Source organism: Diabrotica virgifera, chromosome 5 (genome assembly GCF_917563875.1).
Source record: "Diabrotica virgifera virgifera chromosome 5, PGI_DIABVI_V3a".
NCBI classification, from domain to species: Eukaryota; Metazoa; Arthropoda; class Insecta; order Coleoptera; family Chrysomelidae; genus Diabrotica; species Diabrotica virgifera.
Genome location: NC_065447.1, coordinates 57725808 through 57745184, shown reverse-complemented (window position 1 = coordinate 57745184; position 19377 = coordinate 57725808). Strand labels below are relative to the sequence as shown.

The 19377-nt window shown below is 34.3% G+C and overlaps 1 protein-coding gene across 2 annotated transcripts in view; it reads right to left on the bottom strand.

Annotated features, from left to right (window-relative positions):
• Positions 1-2498: 2498 nt before the first annotated feature.
• Positions 2499-19377, bottom strand: part of LOC114330486 (uncharacterized) — a 64469-nt gene continuing 47590 nt past the window's right edge. For both annotated transcript variants that reach the window (XM_050652548.1, XM_050652547.1), the window contains exons 3-7: positions 18397-18553; positions 12127-12246; positions 9524-9895; positions 6006-6152; positions 2499-5236 (exon numbers count right to left, since the gene is read on the bottom strand). In XM_050652548.1, coding sequence (XP_050508505.1) covers positions 5043-5236; positions 6006-6152; positions 9524-9895; positions 12127-12246; positions 18397-18553 — 990 coding nt within the window. In that variant the 3' untranslated portion in view covers positions 2499-5042. The remainder of the gene's footprint in view (positions 5237-6005; positions 6153-9523; positions 9896-12126; positions 12247-18396; positions 18554-19377) is intronic.

The following is a 19377-nucleotide window of genomic DNA, read 5'->3' as shown; positions in this document are numbered from 1 at the left end:
CAAAGTTCTTTTCTGCACAGTTGACTACCTCATTCTGAGTAACGTTATATTCTGTTTACATCCGTGGACTACCGCATTCTGAGTAACGTTATATTCTGTTTACATCCGTGGTTAAACTTTAGACAAATATATAACCTATAAGACAATTATTATATTTAACTATAGCATAGAAACTAAATTATGGATGTTACAACTGTTTTATTTTACAATTTTATTCTTATTAAATATTTTATAATTATCAAATAACCAATAAGGATTTAGCAACCTGTGCAAGAGACGTCGAATGAAGTAGGTTTTGTTTAAATCCGTGACTGCATAAATATAATGTCAATAATGTGTAATAATTGTTTAAATTTAAACAAATTAAGGCAGTGCATTAATTTTTTAACTGATTTCTGTGCAATTTATTTAGGTACAGTGGAACCTCGATAAGTCGGATTAATCGGGACCGCGGCCGATCCGGGTTATCGAAAATCTGGGTTAGCCGGAGAATATGGTAAAAATTATTAAAATACGGTACTCTTACAGATAAACTTAATTAAAATTGCCAAAAAAATGAAATACTTATGTCCAGTACATCTAAATTACGTACAGTTGTATACATTATTGTTTATTTCTTGGTAAAAAAAACTCAGTCAAAGTGAAAACATTTTTATTTTATCTGATGAAAATCGATCCGGGTTAGCCGGACTTCCGGGTTATCGGAGGCCGACTTATCGGGGTTCCACTGTATAAGGAATTTAAATTGATTAGTAGGTATTAATTAAATACAGATTGAAATTTATCACATAGGTACCTATTATAATTAATCGTCGTTTGGAAATTGTGATTTTTATTTTTAGGAAAAACTGTGCTTGTAGAAAAAGTATAGTGTGAAACACGTGCAGAAAGGTAATTTCTCACTCGTTTGAATTGCGGCACTCGCTTGCGCTCGTACCGCAACTTTTCAAACTCGTGAGAAATTAGTACCTTTCTGCACTTGTTGCACAATATACTATTTTAAGTTAAATTGTGGCTTATTTCCCAGTTAGAATAGTAAACTACATAAATGCCACAAAGAAATAGCTTCAGAATAATATCAAGTAGATAGTGGTCCTGAAAACACTTGGACCTCTATCAAAGACAAAATAATACAGACTTCAAAAGACTATACGACACCAGTTGCCACAAACAGTAAGCCATGGATAACTGATAATACTTTTACTGTGATTCAACGCAGAAAATAACATAAAATTAGATTTGGAACAAATGATGAATACAGAGCTTTATCAAAACAAATAAGAAGGCAATGTCGCAAAGACAAAGCTGATTACATTTCCTAGATATGCAGAGAAATAGAAGAACATTGCTGTCAGAATGAACCGAAAGGTCTATTTCAATAGGTCAAACTCCTTACCAGAGTTTAAACCTTAAACGTGGTTTGTAATGAAAAGGAAGGAAATACAAAGACCGATCTGACAAAATATTGGAAACGTGGCGAAACTGATGTATCGATTTATATAAAAATAACGATACTCCAGCAGAAATTCTATTGCTCCTGGAATATCATAGAGAACCTTTTCTAGGCTCTCTTAAGTAGAAGATGCAATTAAGACGCTAAAGAGAAATAAATCCCCAGGAATTAACACAATAAGAGGAAAAATGCTGTAGACACTAAGTAACAAAGGATTACACATATCCACCTTATAATCCAAGAGGCAGCGCAAAAATCTCTTTGAATTTACTAAAGCTAGATTTTTCACAGTTCATTACTGTGATTGTGTAGAGAAACATACTGCGGTCGGTCAAGCGAAACGTAGAACAGGGGTTACTGAGAGGGTATCAAAGTTGCTTTCCTACGAAGGTAATTAAATCCATTTACTAAGGCTGAAAATCAGTACACATATTCTAAATTAAATATAAATAAAAGTTATTGTAGTCGGTCAGCTGTATAACGGGACAGAGCCGGTCGGTAAGCCCCAGTGAATGTACAGGGTTGTTCACTATATTTTGAACCCCTTGTAAACTGCTTTTTTTATAGAATTAGAAAAAATGTAAAATACAAAAGTTATTCGATTTTAAATTATGATTATTTGACATATATATCGTACTAGTGACGTCATCCATTTGGGCGTGATGACGTAACCGACTATTTTTTAAATGGGAATAGGTGTCGAGTGCTAGCTCATTTGAAAGGTTATTGAGTTCCCTATTCAGTAATAAAAACATTAACATGATTAATTATACAGGGTGTCCAAAAAACTTTTTCTAATTAAATTAATTGTTTAATTAATAATTCAAAAATTTTTTTTGGACACCCTGTATAAATAATGATCTTAATGTTTATAGTACTGCATGGAGAATTGAATAACCTTTCAAATGAGCTATTACACGACCACTATTCTCATTTAAAAAAATAGTTGATTACGTCATCACGCCCAGATGGATGACGTCACTAGTACAATATATATGTCAAAACATCATGATTAAAAAATCGAATAACTTTTATATTTTACATCTTTTTCTAATTCTGTAAATAAAGCAGTTTACAAGGGGGTCAAAATATAGTGAATAACCCTGTACATTCATTGGGGCCGACCGGCCGGCTCTGTCCCGTCATGCAGCTGACCGACTATAATAACTTTTATTTATATTCAATTTAGAGTGTGTGTACTGATTTTCAGCCTTAGTAAATGGATTTAATTACCTTCGTAGGAAAGCAACTTTGATAAACTCTTAAGCGCTGGTTTCCTCGAAAGCGGCACCGACAAACTGCGTCCGTAGCACTGCGATGGATTACGTCAGATTACGGTGAAAAATTCAAGATTTTTCACTGCGGAAATGGAATGTGCAAACTCAGCAAGCGGTGGCTTCCAACGCATCCTTGGAAACCACCGCTATTATTTTGCATTGTACAGTTTTTATGACGTAATTCATCGCAGTGTTACGGTCGCAGTTTGTCGGCACCGCTTTCGAGGAAATCAGCGCTTAAGTAACCCCTGTTCTACGTTTCGCTTGACCGACCGCAGTATGTTTCTCTACACAATCACAGTAATCAACTGAAAAATTTAGCTTTAGCAAATTCAAATAGATTTTTCAGCGCTGCCTCTCCGTCTATTATCTGGAGTTTGTAATTTGGGAAAATTGCCATATGATTGGTGTATCTCAATTTATATTCTACTACAAAAAAGGAGCCACTACCAGATCTGAAAACTACGTACATTTTGTAAAATCTTGTTGCATATCATCAAAAACAGATTAAATACTTACCTACAATATCAAATACAACAACAAGCGAGGTTTGTAAAGGAAAAAGGTACATGTAAGGAAATCCTGAACCTATGACTTAGCATCGTAGATATAGCTCATAGAAAAGTCGAAAGAATCTCAATTATTATGATAATATTATGCTTTGTTGACTACCACAAGGCATTCGATTGTATAATCTGAATAACTCTTTGGTCCTTTTTAATAGAGATGGATGCACCGATCGATACACCTGGTGACACTTATTCTGGGGGTAGGTGCAAAATCTTGGTCCCATGCAATTTAAATGCATTCATTTTTTTTCGAATCCTTAGGAAACTAATAAATATTTTTCAAAAATTTAAACGCAGAATGAAAGATTACATTATTGCCGAGGGCCGAAAGTCCCTTAGAACTAACAAAAAGTTTCTTTTGAATGAAATATTTTGAAATTAAAAATTTTCTTTGTTTTTCACCCCTTATTCAAATAAACATTATATAAGTTTTCAGGGACTTTCGGCTCTCGGCAATAACGTAATCTTTTATTCTGCCTTTAAATTTTTCAAAAATACTCATTAGTTTTCTCAGGATTCGAAAAAAAAAATGAATACATTCAAATAGCATTGGACAAAGATTTTTTTTTAAATTTGTACCAGTCCAATATAGCAGCAGTACGACTAGATCAGAAGTTCTGCAATTTAGAACAGTGAGAGGGATTAGACAAGAATGTGTTTTGTCACCTGACTTATTCAATATTTGTGTGTAATTCTAAAGAAAACTACGATAAACATATATAACACAATATTTATCAATATTATTGTACACAGCAGAAACAACGACAGTAAAAAATATGAATACGAATCGGCTTACGAATAGTGGAAAGAAATAACATCATGAGAACCATAATACTGGAACCATTCAAAACTGTACAAAATGAATATAGAAGCAGAACAAATTGTAGATATTAAGAAAGTACTAAAAGAAGATACTGTTTATATAATAAACCTAATAAATGGTATGCTAGGATTCAGGCTCTTTCAAAACTACAAAATAAATATATAAGCAGAACAAATGTAGATATTAAGAAAGTACTAAAAGAAGATACTGTTCATATAATAACCCTAATAAATGGTATGCTAGGATTCAGGCTCTGTTGCTCTGCCCTATGCATTAATGGAATGAGTAGCATAGAGCTTAACACATTGACGGACACCAGCTAACGTATTTTCGACCAAGTATATAGAGGTTCCATACTATATACTGTGACCAAACCAACGCACTTGATTATCCGCATACAGAATGACTCTTCTAATTGGCGGTAGATACCTAAACTGCAGGCAACCAACATTGCACACACGTTTCCTGGGACACCAACATGTATTTTTAATGGTGTAATAGTATAAAATGTGCCACCCTCAACCGGTCTGTCCTACAAAGATAATTATTATTGGACGGCTGTAGCAGGTGCGTCACAGTATACATGACGGCTATAGCAGGTCTGACCGTCAATGTGTTAATTTAGAGTCAAAGATAGATTCTAGATTCTAAACTACACACCGAAATTGAACCAAGAAACTTTTAGAATACACACATTGACATGTATGCGTTGGCTCGCACTTCTATCGAAAATATTTTGGAACAGGTTTATATCTATGTACCTATAATTTACAATAAGAACAGTCAACTTTTTCTTTAACATTGTATTAAACAATAATCTATTGTATATATAGAGGTGCTGTATTAAAATATACAAAGTATATGGCATAAATGACTTAACATTACTTATAAAAAAGATGCAAATGTCTTTGTAAAAATAACTAAACTTGAGTTGGTTCAGTTGGACTAGGTCGGGGAGTTTTGGTGCCACCTTCTCCCCAGTGTTGTGCAGTATATTGTACATATCCTGGATCACCCGGGCTGCTAGGAGGTCGAATTTCTTCTTGTTGCTGTCGTCTATCGGATCTTCTTAAAACGAATTTAGGATTTACTATGTCATATTTTCCATATTCTCCTATAAAAAAATTCATTAAGATTTTGATAGATATTTACAAAATGGATCTACATCTCTTGGAGATTTAAGTGGAAACATTTCTGAGGACATAATTTATTCAAAATTTAAGTACTACAGATTCTACAAATATTTGACCATGGCAATTTATGGTTATCTTGTAAAGGTTAATATAACTGGGTAAGAATTTTTCAACTCAATCTGAAGTTGACAAAGACCTTAAATAGGGCTGCTGTAGCCTACCTTCTGCATTATTATGTCGAAATAGGGTCCCACACAGGTTTGTCTAAGAGAATTATATACACAAATTCATATTGCACCCACAAATACAAAGCTTCATATATACAGGAAGAGTATGGATGATCTCAGATGATCATTTGAAGTTTCAAAAATACAGAGAATTATAAATAAAGAAATAAGTTATTTTAGAAATCTCACAGAGATAATAAATAAGCGAATTCAAGACCAAAAATAATTTCAGTAGTTTGGACATATAATGAACATAAATCATGAATAGAAGAAATAATTGATCTCGCTATTCAGGAAAAAGATCTGAAAGAGGGCTATTGGATAGATAAAGTCAGATGGAGACGGAAGATGATATTTCATATTTATACCTTATTTCTTATCTATCTAAATACTTTCATCTCGGGAATACCGTTGGTGCAGCTTGAAAATATATTTTAGTTAGTATTTTAGTGTGAGTCAGTTTTTATGTGAAAATTTTAGAGTGATAAAAAGATGATCTTGATGTATTTTTATTATTACATACCTCTTCTTATGTTACTCCAAACTGGTGAATGCTCACCACCATGTGGAGGTATTTCCATGTCTTCAGCTTCTGTGCTTCCTTCATCAGTGACGTCTTGACCGTATATTCCAAATCTTCTAAAAGAGTCCTCCCTCATTCTTTGGTAACCTAAAGCATTATAACAAATTTTTAATATAATCGACAAGCAAAGATAAATCTTAGACTTTAGACTATCTATCAGTTCTCTGCCAACAACTGATAGACCTTTTTTTGGCCCTTTTATAGACAGAACTCTCATATCAAGAATAAAAATAAGTCGAACCTTCTAGTAGCGAAATAAGTTCTCCCGAATTTGCCTTAATGTGCCTACGGTTGGAATGTAAGTTCTTCTATTTATATATTCTTCGTTCTTCTATTCTCTTGTATTTCTATTTGTAGACTCAGAAGTCACTCATTTCTATGCGCTATTCTGGGTGAAACTTTTTGACTCCGTCTCCATTTTGGTCCCAGAGTTAGGACGAAATTCTGTCAATCACGGCAGTGAGATCGTACCGAGAAAAGAGAGCCCTTCAGAGCTCATTAGCTCTCTGGGATATTGCTTAGGCAACATTTTGCCCCTCTGCAGTGCATCTTATGAAAAGTAGAGCACACACATGTCTTAGAACAAATCCCACCGTATAACAGTCAGTTGAGGTACGACTGTCTGGTAATTTGCAGATTGAGCATGGTATGCATGTGTGTAGGAGATGCCGGGGATGGTTTTGGCATAGGGATACAAGGACAGGATGAAAATTTCACGCCATAATGTGAATTAAACTTCCGCGATCGATTGTACGTATTGGCAACACTGCGAGAGACCAGCTGACAAAAGTAGATATATATATATTATGGCCTTAGCTGTAAAATTGTAGGTTTACAGAGTTTTTGATATGATGGATCTAAGTTATTGTCCATTGTATCTCTGATATATCTATAAATTATTAACGCAATACGTTACCTTATTCTAGATGCTACAAGAATTTAAAAGAACAACTGAACGAATCTTTTCTGAAGGTGATCTACAGCATTGCTTTACAATTTGCTGAAGTAAGCAATCTAAAATTTCGCAAAGCCTGGAAAGCAAAAGGACAAGTTGGTGATGACTTGTTTACTGACACACACCGGAAAAGGAATAATTCGAAAGGCAAAGAGATCGAGAGAATTAAGATGGCAAATAAAACCAAGGTTTTGAAGAAGAAAGTATTTGTAGAAAAAGAAGACTGTTTTCTAGGAACATTCTTCCGATAAAGACTTAGAAGAAGTCATCATGAAGGATTTTTCTTGAGTTGGAAGAGGACAAAGAAAGCCGTAAGTGGCTTCAAAGTGGCAAAGATGCTGTTGAAGGCGACTTCATAATAATTGTACAAGTTCCGTCAAAAAAAGGTAAATTTGCGATGAATTTTGTGGCAAAAGTAGAAAGTAAGTTGAGAGACGGATTTGAAGAAAAGTTCTACAGACGACTGCTTCCGTCTAATATCTTTCAACATACGGAAGAAGAAACCTCTTTCTTGAATTTTTCATCTTGCCGAAAGCAGTATAAGAGAAACGTCCCAGATTTAAAGACATGCTATATTTCAACACTGAACTATCGCGATTCTGTCTGCAGTCTGCAGTGACTTATTTTGATTTTGATTTTTCTACTTTTACATTTAAAAGATACACGAATTATAGAGATTTCTGTTACTTAATCTATATGTTTGTGCTTATAGCTGCTTGGCCATAGCATCCCCAAGTTCCTTCCAAAGTTCAGCACACGGGAATAGTTTGGAGAGATGCAGTGCCTTTAATTTCCAGGAATTTTTTGAAAAAATATCCTGAGTTCTGTAAAGTTAATTTTATAAATAAATAAACCTTAAGAACTGCTCTAAATATTAGCCTAACAACCAAATAGCTAAAATATTTAGATAAAGAAACAAAAAATAAAACCCAAAGAGTGTCCAAACCCTCTATATAATATATAATATATATTATATAACCCTCCGGTCTCCTCTATATAATATATAGGTACGGTGGGGCCAAAGAAAAGAGTCCACCTCGATATTTGGCAGTATTTATTAGATTTTAAGGAAATGACGAAACAGGTCGATTTTTGATCTAAGGGGGACACATTTTTACGGAGCATGCATCTGTCATTTGTCAACCCCCTCCCTTCCACTTCTTCCACCCCTTATTTTTAAATAAGGAATAGGGGTCCTGTGCTAGCTCATTTGAAAGGTTATTCAATTTTCTATTCAGTAATATGAACATTAACATAATTATTTATACAGGATGTCCAAGAAATAAAATTTTTAATTAAATTAATTGACACAAAAAGAAGAATGTATGTAATTTATTTAATTCAAAATACATTCTACTGCTGTCACAAAACAGAAAAAAATGTTTTTTGATAAATAAACGTTGCTTTTCGCTTAATTCCAGTGTTCAAGCTGCCACCCATCTGCCTCTTGGTAGATTGAATATTGAATTTAAGCAAAAAACAATGCTTATTTATCAAATAAACATTTTTTGCTGTTTTCTGTCAGCAGGAGAATGTATTCTGAGTTAAATAAATTACATACATTCTTATTTTTGTGTCAATTGATTTAATCCAAAATAATTTTTCTTGGACACCCTGTATAAATAATTATGTAAATGTTAATATTACTGAATAGAGAATTAAATAACCTTTCAAATGAGCTAGCACACGACCCCTATTCCCTATTTAAAAATAATGGATGGGCGATATGGAAGGGAGAGGGTTGAAAAATGACAGATGTATGTACCGTAAAAATGTGTCCCCCTTAGATCAAAAAATCAATCTGTTTCTTCATTTCCTCAAATTCTAATAAATACTGCCAAATATCGAGGTGGGCGGTTTTCTTTGGCCCACACTGTATATATTTTGTGTATGTGTGTCTGAGTTTGTGTAATGTCGAATTAATAAGCTGCTGCCCTGTTCTCAGTCGATTCCCAGATGTTTATTTGGTTATATATAGGTCCTACGTAAAGTTCTACTCAGTATAGAGCTTCCCCAGTAAAGAGTCAAATCAAGACAGTTCGAGTAGATTTAAGTGTCTGCTGCCAAGCTTCTTTTGGGTCCTAACAGCTTCTTTCTTGCTGTAATAAATACTTAAATATTGTCCTCACTGCGCAGCTTATGCTCCTTGCTGGACATTTTTCGGTCCATGATGAATCGTCCTTGTTTTTCGTTCCAGGCATTGAAAATAACTATTTTTCAGTAACGATAATATTAATAGCATGGTATGTAGGGGGTTCAAGTTTCCTAGTCTCTGATTCTGATTCTTTTGATGAATCAAAGTAATTATTTTGAATTTTTAACTTATCATCACCTCATGAAAATCCAAAGTATAATAAATAAAATTTTCGTGTGGCATACTACTATTATACTACAGAAGATGATCTTAAATTTCATCAGCGTAGGTACCAAATGCTATATTAGGAACCATATTCGTCTTATTATTAAATAGATAAAGTTACATAAATTAACCTAAATAGTGTACCTTTATTAGAACTATTTGTATTTTGCATTTCAATAGCAGTAATTCCATTACTTTCATTTTTGTCCTTTTCAGTTTTCACACCCTTTTCTATCTTTTTAAATTGTATCTCCTCAGGTTTTGTACTTTCCTTCTGGTCCGTCTTCGCTGCGTCCTTATATCTTTCTGTCTCAATAACTCCTTTTGTAATACTGCCTGGAGGAACTACAACGTTCTTCTTTTGTTTGGGTTGTTGAGATCTAGGCGGTCGTTTCTTTGGGCCGCCCATATCAAGAAGGAAGAGACCTGCAACTACCAGAGATAGCGTTCCTACTATAGCTGCGTTGTCTACCAGACTTGGAGGAACGGAGTCTAATGCAGCGAAGGAAAGACTACCTAAAACATAAACATATTTACAATATCAAAATTCAATAAACGTAAAAGCAAGATTCTGTAACTATTTTCTTATGACCTGTCATGGTACTTATATGTGATTAACCACGGACGTTTCGATTTCTACTCTGGAGATCGTTTTCAAAAAAGATTACTATAGAAATTGTGTTAAAAAGATCTCCAAAGATTAACAGACATCTTCAATACAACAGCCAAGAAATACAATATGATAATATCAACAGAAAAAACTAAATCGAAATTGATGGGAAAATAATAAAGCAGAAAGCAAGTTTTGATATCTGGAAATAGATACATATAGCTTCTTCTTCTTCTTCTTTTTCTTCTTCTTCTTCTTCTTCTTCTTTCTTGTATGTAGGCTTTTAAGTATGTTTCTTCTGCAATATTAGCTTCCCAAATTGTTTAAGATATCGCACCGTCTATTTCTTGGTCTGCCAATACTTCTTCTCGTGCTATTCGTACTATCCTATCCTCTGCCATTCTACTAATGTGCTCATTCCACTCCTATTTCCGTTTTGTCACCCATCCATTTATGTATTCTACATTGCATGATCTTCTTATGTTTTCGCTTCTCTCCCTATTCAACAGACTTTTCCCTGATATTCGTCGAAGTATTTTCATCTCTGTTGTTTCTAGTAGTCGTCTCGTTTTAGATGTGTCAGGTCTTGTCTCTGCCGTGTATGTCAATATAGGTCTAATTGCTGCTTTATAAATTCTTGCTTTTGTGTCTTGTCTAGGTGTTTGTTCTTCCAGATTGTGTCATTAAGAGATTCCGCCGCTTTACTTGCTTTTAAGCTTTGTTGTCGTACTTCCTCTTCAACATCTCCGTAACTGGTTATATCTATTCCCAGATATCTAAACCTTGCTTCCTGCTTTATTATTTTCCCATCAATTTCGATTTTACATCGTAGTGGGTATTTAGATGTCATACATTTGGTTTTTTCTGCTGATATTATCATATTGTATTTCTTGGCTGTTGTATTGAAGATGTGTGTTAATCTGTGGAGATCGTCTTCTGTCTCGGCGATTAATGCGGCGTCGTCTGTATAACATAATATTTGGATTTCTTTGTTCCCCATTCTGTAACCATGACCTTTACGTACTGCTTGTATTATTTCGTCCATTATTATATTAAAGAGCAGTGGGCTTAACGAGTCACCTTGTATGACTCCGCTTTGTACTGGTATAAACTACGTTAGTTTTTCATTTATCTTTGCCTGTATTCGATTATGAAAGTAGATGTTTTCGATGGTTTGTATAATATTGATTGGTATGTTTCTTCTATATAGTAAATATAAGACGCCTTCGACTTGGATGCGATTAAAAGCCTTTGTCTGGTCTATAAAACATAGATATGCTGGTTTATTGTGCTCAATGGCCTTTTCTGTGATTTGTCTCAATACAAATACGGCGTCTACGCAGGATATAAAGAAAGCAAAAATTTTTAATCAGATTAAATGTAAATTAAAAAGAATTAAAATTAAATTAAAAAAGAAAACTAATAAGTATTTTTGAAAAATTTAAACGCAGAGTGAAAGATTACGTTATTACCGAGGGCCGAAAGCCCCATAGAATAAATAGAAAGTTTGTTTTGAATGAAATATTTGCAATTATAAGTCACACTAAATTTTCTCTTTTATATTCACCCCTGTAACTTATTAAAATAAACATTGTAGAAGTTTTCAGGAACTTTCGGCCCTCAGTAATAATGTAGTGTTACATTCTGTGTTTAAATTTTTTAAAAATATTTATTAGTTTTTTCGGGATTTGAAAAAAAATTATACATTTTAAACACACTGAAAATTTTGACATGCGACATTTTGCGCCTTCCCCCTTAAGCGAGAATTGAGGCATATTATTTCGAAAGCCTTTTGATTACCATCCATGCATCGTTTTGTGAGTACATTTAGAGCAAATAAAGACTCTCTATTTTGTAATAATTTTTCTTTCGCAATATTGTCAGCACTAGCAACTAACATAAAGATTAATATTATTTCAACATTAACCCATTCAACATAGTAATACCTACTTTGGTAATTTAAATTATTGTCTCTACCATTAGTCTTTTTGATGTGATTTTTATATTAATTTACTAAAAAAAATGTATATTCCTTTTCATTATTAAACAATTAAAGTCGTATAAAGTATATATATATACTTTTATCTTTTGCTTTGTATACTACTTTCAAATAGTATACAAAAAAAATCTAACTTACCCATTACTACGAACAATATAGTTCCTATCCCTAGTAATATATATTCAGTTATTCTTCTCGTGGTTGGCAGTTCCTCAACGATGTGACCCAAAAATAAGGCACCAGTGATTATTAAGTAACCTAAAAAATTAACGTACCTATATATTTTATTTCGTTATTCATTATGTTTGTGTGGCAAAACAAGATGCAATTTTTTCTTTATTATGTCCAAAACACTTTTGTGGACTAAGGGCGAGGCCCAATTAGTTCGCTGCGCTGCGTTGCGTTGCGATGTCCCAACGTAACAACGCATTTTATGCCACACTTGCCTTGCGATGACACTGCCATCGAAGAACACCCTTGTCCACCGATACGTTGAAACATCGCAACAGATCGACGCAACGCATTGCAATGCACTGATGTGGCCTCGTTCCGATGCGTTGTTCCGTTGCGACGTCGGAACGCAACGCAGCGCAACGCACTAAGAGCAAGGCCCATTAGTCCGTTGCGCTGCGTTGCGTTGCGCCGTCGCAACGGAACAACGCATCGGAACGAGGCACCATTAGTGCGTTCCGCTGCGTCGCGTCGATCAGTTGCGATGTTTTCACGGATCGACGGACAAGACTCCCCATCAGTGCGATGCGCTGCGTCGCGTCGTTCAGTGGCGATGATTCAACGGATCGACGGGCAAGGGTGTTCTTTGATGGCAGTGTCATTGCAAGGCAGGTGTGGCATACAATGCGTTGTTCCGTTGCGACGTCGCAACGCAACGCACTGATGAGGCCTCTCCTCAGCGTTGTTCCGTTGCGACGTCGCAACCCAACGCAGCGCAACGCACTAATGGGGCTTCGCTCTAATGGAGCCTCGACGCCTCGTCCCGATGCGTTGTTCCGTTGGGACGTCGCAAACGCAACACAGCTGTCATTGCAAGGCAGGTGTGGCATACAATGCGACGTCGCAACGATACACAGCGTAACACACTAATGGGGCCTCGCTCTAACCAAGTGAAAAGCGTATTCTGCTTTTGAGATATTTTCAGTTACCTATAGTATCACCGAGAAAGACAAAATTTTTTTGTATAGCATACAAATTATTATTTTTAGGAAATGATTTAAATTGGTAATAGGTCTTTCCACTGCTTACTTCTCTTTGAGATAACAAATCAATAAGGTAGACAAGTTGGACAGAAGCAACATTCTGACTTCAACTTCAATAAAAATAAATAGCAAAATATAAAATATGCTCTCTAAGTTACAGCATCGTTCTGCAAAGTTTTTTTTGTTCTGATTCTGGCCTTAGTTTATAACCTTTAGCCACGTAATTAAATATAAAATTATTATTCATTCATAAGTACAAAATTGTCCAGTATGTTCTGCAAAGTTCCTGAAATAAATTACTTGAATTGAAGGCTGCACAATAACTTATTCGGTCGACATACAAAGGCTAAGTCGTTTTCGTTTTTTGAAAAATTTAATAGAAATGATACTACGAACTATAATCATGCGTACATTTAGGGAAGAAAACTATTAGGTAAAAAAGTTCATATTCACCAAAGTTAATATTAATAAGACTAGTGTCTCTTCGAAACAGTTTAGCACATAATATCACATGAACGAAGTAGGACAAAAAGTTTTATGATGAATGTACGGTACGTAAATCTAGTAGAATTCCAAACATACAAAATGGATCAGCGTTGATCGTCACGACAATAATTATGTTAAGAAAAATAAATTCTAGATCACGGCGTATAAACACCAAAAAAGACGTAGAACTACATCATGATTATCATTATTATCATCATCATTATCTCATCATCACGTTTTAAGTTGACTTCACGACATATACTTCTCCTTTTTGTATTCAGAATGCACGATCTTAAGACAGGCCGTTTTTTGACACTAAATTATTTATAAATAAAAATGGCCGCCATATCCTGCGAAGGAAATAGTTACAATTTGTTCTTATAGGTATTACCTGTCGAAAAAATGCTTCAGTACCCTGGCTGCTGAAGTGTCACGAACAGGGTATATTTTTATCTTATTACCCTGGTCTATTGTACCTGTGTCAGAAAGAATGCTCTTAATTCAGCTAAACACAACTCCCATAAAAACAAATATTATTCAAGTGTACGCTCCTAAAGCGGACACCCCAGAAGAAATTATAGAAGAAATTTACAGTGACCTTACTAATATTGTCAAAAGGATTCGGAAAAACGAAATAATACTAATAATGGGCGACTTTAATGCCAAAGTTGACAACGGACAAAGTGGAAATTTAGTAGGATCCTTTGGGCTAGCGGAACGTAACGAACGTGGAGACCGTTTGATTGAATTTGCAACTGAAGAACAGCCCGTAGTCACAAACACCTTTTATGATCTTCCTCCAAGACGATTGTATACGTGGAAATATCCTCAGGATACTACAGAGCACACAGTAAGAAATCAAATATATCCGTGTCAACAAACGATTTAGAAACTCTATAACATCTGTAAAAACGTACCCGGGATCCGACATAAAATCGGATCACAATCCGCTTATCGTCAAAATGAAACTTAGTTTAAAGAAAATTCAAAGACCAAAAATTCGGAAATACGATATTAATCAACTGAAAAATAAAACATTAAAAGAAAAGGTACAAAAACGCCTAAAAGAAGAAACGTGGGTTCATACAGAAATAGACAGCTTAGAGGTAGAACTAGAAAAGATACACAAAGTAAGTCAAGAAATGTCAGAGAAATACTTAAGACCTGAAAGAACAAAGAAAAAAGAATGGATGACAGAGGAGATTATATGTATGAAGGAAGACAGAAGAAAGGCTAAAGATAATAAGAATAACTACAACAAAATAAATAACGAAATAAAAAGGGCTATTAAAATAGCAAAAGAAAATTGTTTAAGCTCTAAATGTACAGAGATAGAGTCATTACAACAAAAACATCATTCGTTTAACCTTCATAAAAAGATCAAAGAAGCTGCAGTCTTATATAAACACAAGAACACTGGATTTCTGACAGATAATCAGGGAAACATAGTATTGGAAATAGAGCAAAAAAGGGATATTTGGATTAAATACGTGGAAAAAACTTTTCAAGATATACTAAGTAACACTGGCATCACAACAAACAACAATTGCGAATCTGGACGTCCACTTACAGTCGAAGAAGTAAAGTATGCCATCAAAAGTACCAAAGATGGTAAAGCAGTGCGAGAAAGTGCGAAGACTATAGAACTTAAAACATTTCTGAAGGTCATTCACAAAATAATATATACAAAGTGCGAGGAACAACTAACGAGAACACAATTCGGATTTCGTGATGCTCTGGGAACACGGGAAGCCCTTTTTGCTGTACAAGTGCTATTTCAGAGATGCAGGGATGTAAATTGTAATATATACGTGTGCTTTATAGATTACCAGAAAGCATTTGACTGAGTGAAACATGACAAATTAATAACTCTAATGCAAGAAATTGGAATTGACAACAAAGATCTGAGAATTATCAGTAGTAATTGCACAAGAGCTCTAAAATTCTATATTAATTTAAGAGAGCGAGTGCAATTTTTTGCGATTATTTCATGAATAAAACTGTTCAAAACCAAAATTTTATTGTAATTTATTTATGTAAGTACAAATTAGTACAATTAAACACACAGTTGTTATAAATATTGACGGTTGAAAGTCATCACTTTTATAATTTTTAAAATATTAATTGTCATTAATGTCACTGAATGTATTTTTTCGTGGCAACGAAGGGCATCTGACGTAATATATTTGACGACGGGAAATTATCAAAAATTATCAATTTAATTTAGATTTCTGTAGCTTTCTATTGGTCAGAATCTCCTATGAATGAAATAATCAGTAGTAATTGCACAAGAGCTCTAAAATTATTGAATTTTTCCCGAGTGACACTTTGACAGTTTCAAAGTGTCACGAGGGCAAAAATTCTATATTAATTTTAGAGATCGAGTGCAATTTGTTGCGATTATTTCATGAATAAAACTGTTCAACCCCAAAATTTTATTGTAATTTTACTTATGAAGTACAAATTAGTACAATTAAACACACAGTTGTTATAAATATTAATTTGACGGTTGAAAGTCATCACTTTTATAATTTTTAAAACATTAATTGTTGTTAATGTCACTGAATGTATTTTTTCGTAGCAACGAAGGGCATCTGACGTAATATACTTGACGACGGGAAATTATCAAAAATTATCGGGTATAGAATAAAATGAAAATAATGCGACAGTTTTTCGAAAATTTGATGTCTGGCAATAGACACGAGAGCCCGCAGGGCTTGAGTGGCTATTGCCCAATGACAACAAATTTGAGTAAAAATGAAGCATTATTTTCTTATTTATTCTTACTGTCGTGTGATATTCGTAAGTTTATTCTTTAATACGTATGTTATGGATATTTTCTTAAATGTGACAGTTGTCAAAACTAGGAAACTGGTTGCCATTAGCCCATTAAACAGAAACAATCTACTTAAAAAAATTCTATCTGTAATTTTCTACAGTAGATAATTCTCAGTATAATTTTAATCTGATTGGACAGAATTAAACACGTGATCAAATATCTTACTATACGATTGGAATTTAAAATCATTAAAAAATAATCGATTTAATTTGGATTTATGTAGCTTTCTATTGGTCAGAATCTCCTATGAATGAAATAATCAGAAACATCTATTACAATCAAATGGCCAAAATCAAAATAGAAGACCAGTTGACTGATAAAATTGCAATAAAACGAGGAGTACGACAGGGCTGCATTTTATCTCCACTACTATTCAATATTTACTCTGAATGGGTATTTAAGGAAGCTTTAGACGGTTGTGCGAAGGGAATATTAATAAATGGTGAATGGTTGAATAAGATTAGATATGCAGATGACACCATAGTTTTTGCCGATAATCTGGCATCAGAAGTCAGCAACAGATACGGACTAGCTCTAAACATAAAGAAGACCAAATTTATGACAATTAGTAAAAAACCAATACTAAACGCTCAACTCACAATCAACCAACAGAATATCGAAAGAGTTGAGCAATATACATATCTGGGCACGAATTTAAATAGCCAATGGGACCACTCGACAGAAATTAAACAGCGAATAATAAAATCGAAAGCAGCATACGTTAGAATGAGACCCATTTTCAACAGTCGAGACATATCATTAAAAACAAAATACCGTCTGTTGAAATGCTACATATTCACAGTTCTGCTCTACGGAATGGAAGTGTGGACACTAACTGTTGCATCTATGTGGTTACGGCATTCTCCAACTGATTCTCCAAGGGAAGGTAAATGGTAAAAGAGGACCGGGAAGGAGACGCATTTCCTATCCCAATTTCTTGTCCAAAGTATATGTATTTGTCAAGTTCTACTTCGTCTTTCTGAATTTTTTAAATTGCTTCTGTTTGTATTATTACAGTTCTGGAAAATGTATAACTACAACTGACAGCAAACCGTGAAATAAATGAGTTCTAGAGTGCATGAAATTGTACCTATATCTAACTTCTGAACAGTTTATGAAAGAATATAGATGAAAAATAAAATATCTTATTTTTGTAAATGCAAATAACTATGTTATTGTCAATTGTCAAATATAAGCAGATTTAACCCGCCAGTGGTCGCTATATGAGATTTTCTCTCACGGTTTCAGAAAATTGCGCACAACTTTTTTTCTGGGAAATTTTACGCTCTGTAGTTCCTTCTAGTCTCCTAACTATCCTCCCTCGACAATCTAATAGACTCGTCCTCTCAGATAGTGACTCAGTTTACTTAGTATCACCATATTGTTGAGTCAGTGCGCTCCATGTGAGAGATTCTCTCATCAAGCGACCACCGGCGTCACTAACTGTGTATAAAAATTAATTTTATTTTTCCCCTTAAAACCTAAAATAATATCCTTTTATGATGTAATAAAAGGCGCCGTGGATGTGGTCGATGATATGAAAATCCTATATTGTGTATCACAGGTTAGTTGTAGATGGTCACTTACCATATATTTTTCAATGTTAAATATTGGCGGCATCAATAATCACATTTTATATACTGATAATAATAATAAAACAGAAAAACGTAGTGTCTTTTTAAAGCAAATAGCTTTATCGTTGATGAAACCTCATCTTTTTTGTAAAATTTTGTAAAGAAAGGCAAAAGTTGGATATGTGAGAGAAAATCTCACGCGCGACCACTCGCGTAACAGCCTACCTAGCGACCAATGCCGGATTAACATACATTTAACTTAAATATCATTACAAGAAGCAATAACTATACTCACCTCCATAAGTAACATCTGCGACTGCAGCACCGACTCTACTCCAAGTTATATTGTTTAACAGACTCCATTCTCTGGATATTTTTTGTAGATACAGAAACACTCTTGAAGCTTCATCGTCTGTTACGCGTTTGAAAACTAAACATGCTAGCACCAAAATCTAAAACAACAGTTTAAACAAGAGTTTAAAAAAACTGTTTGTTTTTAATTTATTAGTTACGAGTATTAAGCCAAGCCGCACACCAAAGAAACATGAAACGAAAAACATGAAACATGAAACGAAAAACTTGTTTCATGAAAAGAAAACACTGCTAAAAACATCTCAAAGTCCGCCTACTAATGAAACGAGTGTGATTCATGCTCATGACACATTTTTATTTTCGGAGAGTCTCATAAATGGCCGGATATATATTTGTTTAGCAGTGGTTTATTTCCATGAAACGTAATTTACGTTTCATGTTTCTTTGATGTGCGGCCGGGCTAAGGCAGGCGAGACATCAAAGAAACATGAAACGTAAATTACGTTTCATGGAAATAAAACAGTGCTAAACAAATATACGTCCGGCCATTTATGAAACTCTCCGAAAATAAAAATGTGTCATGAGCATGAATCACACTCGTTTCATTGGTAGGCGGACTTTGAGATTTGTTTAGCAGTGTTTTCTTTTCATGAAACATGTTTTTCGTTTCATGTTTCATGTTTTTCGTTTCATGTTTCTTTGGTGTGCGGCTTGGCTAAGAGTGAACTCAAAATTTATTAATAGAGAAACTAATCAACAAAGATCGCTAATATACAGACGAGTAAGCGATGTTCAAAACGCTCACACTCTAAAATGTCCAAATACAATAGTAGGCGAGCGGTAGCAACCCCTAAAATGATATACCGATCACGAAAATAAACTTTCAGATGAATGACGAATTTTGGTCATTCTATATGTTTTCGAGGTCGCTGAATTCGAATATGAAGTTTAAAAATAAAATTTC